The sequence below is a fragment of the Atta colombica genome, unplaced genomic scaffold, assembly GCF_001594045.1.
Source record: "Atta colombica isolate Treedump-2 unplaced genomic scaffold, Acol1.0 scaffold45, whole genome shotgun sequence".
Lineage (NCBI taxonomy): Eukaryota > Metazoa > Arthropoda > Insecta > Hymenoptera > Formicidae > Atta > Atta colombica.
The window spans coordinates 202,854-209,950 of NW_017259534.1; the positions used below are offsets into that span (position 1 = coordinate 202,854).

At 30.9% G+C, this 7,097-nt stretch overlaps 1 protein-coding gene across 3 annotated transcripts in view; it reads left to right on the top strand.

The window, feature by feature from the left end:
• Positions 1–7,097, top strand: part of LOC108691322 (sodium-coupled monocarboxylate transporter 2) — a 29,836-nt gene that overhangs the window by 15,259 nt on the left and 7,480 nt on the right. The window contains exons 3-4 of one of the 3 annotated variants that reach the window (XM_018199009.1): positions 2,618–2,663; positions 6,412–6,809. In XM_018199009.1, the coding sequence (XP_018054498.1) occupies positions 6,454–6,809 (356 nt within the window). In that variant the 5' untranslated portion in view covers positions 2,618–2,663; positions 6,412–6,453. Of the gene's footprint in view, positions 1–2,617; positions 2,664–6,025; positions 6,256–6,411; positions 6,810–7,097 lie in introns of those variants that run through there. The other 2 variants (XM_018199010.1, XM_018199007.1) reach the window with 2 other exon arrangements.

Sequence of the window (7,097 nt, forward strand, 5' to 3'; positions counted from 1 at the left end):
CTAATTTAGATTCTAACGTTCGTTTAGATTCTAACATTTAGAAGTATTTTAAATGAAAGTAAATCACATTTATAATTAAGCATGTTATTACATACCATGCATTAAGTCGTATAAATATTTACATCGACTAGATTATTGTAGCAAGTGTAAATCGTGATTATAAATAATAAATTAATAATACGATGAAAATGTGTTCTCTAAACTTTGATAAACTCCGATTATTCTGCAATAGCAACGAGAACGGTTTCAGAGTATGCACGCAAATATGGCGATAAATCTAAAGGTAACGGAAATGAGAATATATGTACACGGAAGCGCAGCATGATTTAAATCCGCTCGAGCTAACGCGAGTGAATTAGACTAATGGCGCGAGCGTGTTTTGTACTTTGCACTATAATAAACTCAATAAAATCAATAAAATCTGAAGTAACAGCGAGAAGTGGATTTTTCTCAGATGGGAAAAAACAGAGGTAATGTACGCATGAAAAATTACTCGTTGCGCAGAATTTAGCAAACATTGCGTTAAAACGTGCCGCTGTTACAGATGTACTCGCTACCAACGACAGTGTGAGAAAAAATTCTTGGCACGCTTTGGGCTGTAGCTAATGTACCATATACGCTGCAATGGTAACTGGATATTCGGCTACAAAGAATTCGCTTTGTACTCGACTCACGAATCTAGAACAATTATATAATCTGGATGTACATTCGGCCCAAACAATTATCACCCTATTCATTCTAAACTCCGAATATATACTTTTTCAGCAATTAGAATGACTAAATTTATAGAATTTAGTTATAGAATTTTATAGCCGCTCAATAAATGTCCTGACATTCCTAATTCGATCATTATTTTTTTTTCTGCGTGCGTTTGTTTTTACTTTTTAATGATATATTTCATGATATATTTCATAAGTTGTTGTATTGTATATGCATTGCAAAAAACACAATTAATACATTGAATTTTCTTTCTATAATATTCACGCGACAAGAATGATATAATAAATACAATGATATTATACATGAATGTATCACATTTAGAAAAGTCTAGCGGAATTTTTATAAAATTTTTATAAAATTTAAAATTAAATGGTAACTAGTAGACATTTTTATATTTCACCTAATGTATATATGGTTATATCACATATTTTATACATGTATAATGATATATATGATTATATATTATATATGATTAATTGCTCTGTTAAACAATCTTTGATATTTGCTCACATTTATTCTTTTTATGAAAGCCTTCCTTTCCAAGGAGATAACAGAATATGATTTGTTTAATAAATTAAGATAGTCCTATAATTCTGGTAATAAGTCACATATTTATCGCATAAGATTAAGAAACACTTCTGTAAAGTGATAACAAACAGATGAAATTTGCATCGACCAAGTGTTTACCGAGTATTTCTTGCGGTAGCGTATAACCGGTTTCGTAGAAATCGTAACACATTTGCTCATAGATATCTACATTATGATTTATATACGTTTCAATGTTGATGGTGATAATTTGAACAAATAGCACATCTAATGGAATAAACGAATGTTTTTGTGATAATAACATTGACATTGTAACGTCATTTTACTCCAAACAAAACATATGAATTAATATGTGAATTAATGTGATGAGATCATGCAGAGAACAATAATTCGTGCTTTTGTTAAGAAAACATAAAATCTATCTTGCTTTGTAGCTTGTTTCTTAAAATTCGTAAAAATTTAATCTATGCAATATACATGCGTCGAATTGCTATAGGTATTAAAACGTATTACGCAATGATTTATTACCGGAATTTTCTTACAAGCGAGCGTTTAATTTTGCTAATACTCACTCGAAATATGTTTGATTCGTAATAACAGTAGAAATTAAAAATTATCTTGATCCCGACTTGTGTGACAAGTCAATAGAAAATTTTTGGGATTTAATATTGATTTATTTGCGACAGAATTCGTCTCAGTTGCTTAAATCTTAAACTTGATCTCTTTCATAATTGTATAATATAAAAATTATAAAATGTCGTATTTACTATACTAATTCATAAGTGTAGGCATTTTGGATTTTTATAAAAAACCAACATAAAAAACCTGTCCTGACATAACGAATGTTAAAAAAAAAATAAATGTTTAATAGAGATAAAGAACTTTTTATCAAGATGGTATCAAATAAACGAAATAAAATGGGAACATATCTGAAATGAAACATGTTCATACTTGAAAGTTGAATAATTTTGCCTCAATATCTTCTTCTTCATTTTTATATCAGTATTTTTCAGTTAATCGCATAGATATACGAAAAAAGTGCTTCGTTGTTAAAACTCTCTTTGCCCCTTTTTTTTTCTCATTTCTTTTTCGTGTAAAAATATTTGCAATAATCACTTGTTTTATTGGATAACATGAGACGGTCATTAAAATTGTTTGTTTTTCTTCGCGTGACATTATCGTGAACAACATGGTACAAAGTACATGAAGAAGTGGAAGAATTCAAATTTTATCATTAAAATTTTATCATTAAAAATGTCGATAATAATTAAAAAGCATTTCATTCGATTTGATCTTTTCTATTCGATTTGATTTATAACATTTGATGATTTATTATATTTTCTGCTTTAAGGTAACAAGAAAATCATAGTCTTCTATAATCGAGCAATATCAAATCAGTAAGTACCTATATGTGTATTATATTATTTGATATTACAATTGTTGGTGCATCGTTGATGCACATTCGCGAATAATGTGCAAGAAATAGTACCTTACTGACGCCAATATGTATCTTAATGAGTTTTATCAACTTTCATTAATTAAACAGTCGAATATTAAGTGAAGTGACGTAAATCTTACAATGACAATGATGTAAATCTTATTTTCTATTTCTTTATTTATGTCAACGATGGCAAAACGCGTTCTCAGTCTGAGTCATAAGATAATTGTGCCACCGGAAGCTATTCTACTTAGTTTCATCATTATGACATATCATCATTAACGTAGATAAAGTCAAATACATTGTTAAACTCATTAATTTGTTGTCAATGATATATCAAGAATTTATTGGTGTTAATGTCAATTTATGCATTTTAAAGTGATACATTTTAAGACCTTATGAAAGTTATTAAAAAAATAAAACTTTGCGATAAATATATATAGATAAATTAAAATTAATTTAATAACAAAAAAACATATTTAAGAAATTAGACAATACTGCAATAGAAATCTGTCGAATTATATAAATATATTTTTCAAGAAAAAATTGAACAAGAGCCTCTTATTGACGTAATAGACATACTATTAAACATTTGAAAAAAATGTATATATGACGAAAATTAAATATTTCTTTGAGTAATTTCATTACTCGGAATAATCCGAATTACATTCCCCATGATCCAAAGGAGCTGTGAAATAATAGTATTTCCTCGGAACTTGTTTCGCTCGAATTGGCGGCAACCTCATCGGATGCATGGTTTACAGAACATTTAGCTGCGATTTTTACACTCGACTAGCTTGCAGTTCTTCTTTTGTGCACACGTGTGTGTTCATACATTGGTGTTACGCGAGCATTTTACTGATTTCTTGTTGTATACTCTATATGCGTTCTGTCACTTTTATCGACGATAACGAATGTCAGAAATGATTTTCAATTCTGTAAAAAGATGGAAAATGGGATGAATACGATAAACTATAAAGCTGAACGCAACGCGACGCAAGAAAGAAGATCGGACACGAAATGAAAATAGACATCGTGTAAAAATAGCAAAAGCCAAGTTTGCCAGGAACGCGGGCAAACGTGAAAGGAACTGTCACATTCTCAGAGAAAGCTAGCGAGGGAAAACGAGCTAAAAGCGAAACGGAAAATAGAACCAGAACGAAAGGGAATGGACGACAAACGATAGAGAAAGAGAGAGGGAGGGGGGGGAGAGGTTCGCGACCTATTGTTTCCAAGTGTGATACAATGGATTCTCAGTTGTGTTAACTCCACGAAGGCTGGTTCTTCATTGGCCACTCACGTTAACGCGTACGCCATCCGCCAAGTCCTCGTTGTCGTTTTGCACACCGAACGCATATCGCGTAAATGCGTGTTGTGTACTCAGCATTGTTCCATGCTGAGCGAACCATGGTATCGCATAGGATAAGAAATGAATTTGAACAATAGAAAATGGGAAGTGGTCCACAAATTCACGGAGAAATTATTACGAAGGAATGTCAAACACAATTCATTACTTTCCGTTTCAATTTTACAAATATTTTTTAATAGCTTGACTCGTGAACGAAGAAAGAGCATTGTTTGCTTTTAAGTCAGAAATGGTAGTTCCATACAACATTAATTGTAGCTTTCATTCCTATATGAATTATGTGATACATATGTATTACATAAATTTCATCATATCTTAAACTATACTACAGAGTAGAAAAATTTCGATTTTTTAAGAGCAATAATTCATTAATATTAATTAATTAAATTGTGAATACTAATAATATTGATTTCATTAATGATTGATAAAATTTTTTTTGTAATCAAAAATTTGACCATTCTAGTGTTAATAAACTAAACTAAAACAAAATTTCAGAAATAATTAGATAGGATGATGTATTCATATCATCTGTAATTGTATAAATGCTTGAAGGAAATCATAGCATCAGTGTTAAGCAAAATTCTTACGCATCATCTCCATTTATACTTTTGTAAACAGCTTTATCAAAATTGGGGAACTACAGAGATGGTGTAATATAAGGTAATATAAGAGTAAATTGTAGTGAATAAACAAAAGTTACCATTATATTTCGTTTCTCTATGTACATGTTAAAATTAAAGTGCTTTACAAAAAGTATCTACTCTGAATGATGCTTGAGAAAAAACTTTTCATCCAAGAAAATTCCCGGATTAACCGTTCCTCACGAACTATACAGGATTTTATAGCTCCTACGTAATAAACGCGTTGAGTTGAAGTAATAAAAAGTTTGGGATATTAAAATAACGCGGGCTCTTGCAAACAATTATCCTTAAACTTTTTATGATATAGTGGCAATTGTCTTACTTATTTTGAAAATCAATTTTAATCAATTTAACTATCTGTTAAAATTAATTTATTATATGTTATAATTATTTTTGTGGATTTCTTTTTCATAAAAAATATTTTTATGATTTCAAAATATTTAACTCTCAAATAATTAATGTAAATTATAATAAAATATCTACTCGTTATTATTTTTAATATGTACACGTGTATATGATGTTCTGTTAATTTAAAATTAGCTCAACAGCACGAAATAATTTTGTCAATCACATTTAAAAATCCAAGACTTGATTTGTTTATCAAAAATAAACAATAATAAAGCTTATAAATAAATTTTATCTAGCGCAACGTATCAATTAATATTACACAATACAAGCTTTAATCAATCATATAAAAATTTATCACGTACACCTAAAACAAGTCCGAAATATTTCTGTGTATAATAGGATTAATATTCATACGCGAAAATGTTATACTTATTAGAACACGTTTATTTTTAGTAATATGAATTGTCAATAATGTAACATGTATGCAAAATTACAAATATAATTGTGTACTTTTCCTTTTTTTAAAGAGATGAATGCCTTTGTGCATAAATGTTGCGAGAATTGACGTAAGCAGCATTAAAATTTGTAAGCATTCTTGTGGCCTGTTGCATACATTTATTCAACAATAGATCATTTATAAACAATTATGCTCTTTAGAAGATCAGGTGCCTTCTTTCATGAGAAGTGAACGGGGTATAAATTCAATGAAAAGAGCTTATGTAGAAGTGCCGGCACGATGCCGATAAACAATAGCGGTAGAAGATAAGAAGCTACCGTGTTCTTCCGGGCTCCCTCCTTCTGTCACAACACATCCCCACTACATCACCGTTCCTTCGTCTGTTTCTTTTTCATATAAGATTACGTCTTTCTTCTCTCTCTCTCTTCTTCAAAGTTGTTAGCATAATAACGTCAAGTGCTTCACCACGTTGATAGTCAATACGTGCTGTCGCTCCGATCGTATCACATTGATCATATTGAGTTATATTAATGTATCTAAATGTATGTAAAATTACATAACGAGACTTACGTGCGCATATGCACACACGTGAACAAGATATAAGCGTATGTTATCAGCGAATTTCCATTATTAGTCTTTCCGGAACTTATCACGCTTATCATCTTCGTGAATACGAATCTCTTCGCAATATTTCAACGGGTAGTGATCAGACGAAGATCAGACGAGAATCACGTTAGAGGTAGCATTCAAACACTCCAAGTTGACACTTCCGATAGAAACAATTGTTGTGGCACTCGAACGTCTCTTAAAAGCCACTTGCCTCATAATCGAGAGCTTCTAGAGTATCGAGTAATACACTTCTAATATGAATCATTGTTGAACTTTAATTGTACAGACGAACTTCGATCGCAGTTCCGAACGTAACTGTGAATTCAGGATGACGACTGATATCACATCGATGGTGGTGAACTATTTAGTGTTCATCGGATTCATCGTGATTTCCTTCCTGATACCACTATGGGGGAACTTCAAAACGAAGAAAAAGGAGACAAAGGCGAATTACGTGTTTGCTACTGGCAGCGTGTCGATGGGTGCGATGATGTTATCAATCGCCCGTGGAACTCTCGGTGTCAGGTCCTTCTTGGGTTATCCATCGGAACTGTATTATCGGGGTAGTGCCATGTGGGAGACTCTATACGGAATGCTGTTGGCATATCCCATCATCTGTTTCGTCTTCGTACCTGTTTACTACAGCCTTGGTATTACATCAGTCTATCAATATTTGGACATGAGGTAATTTTACAGTCCTTTCTTTCATATCGCGAAATAAATAGCGTGATATTATTTTCTTGGAATTTTATGTAAAAAAATATCTATTTATGTTTACATAAATTGTATTAATGGTATATTAAATCATAAATAAAGACAAACAGAGCAAATTATACGTATTATATATACAAGAAAGCGTCAAGTTATAATACAATATTGAGATGCAATCTCGATAACAAAATCATATTAAGTTCAATCTTAAAGTTAAAAATCTAAAAATAAGGAATTTTTTTTTGTTCATATATATATATA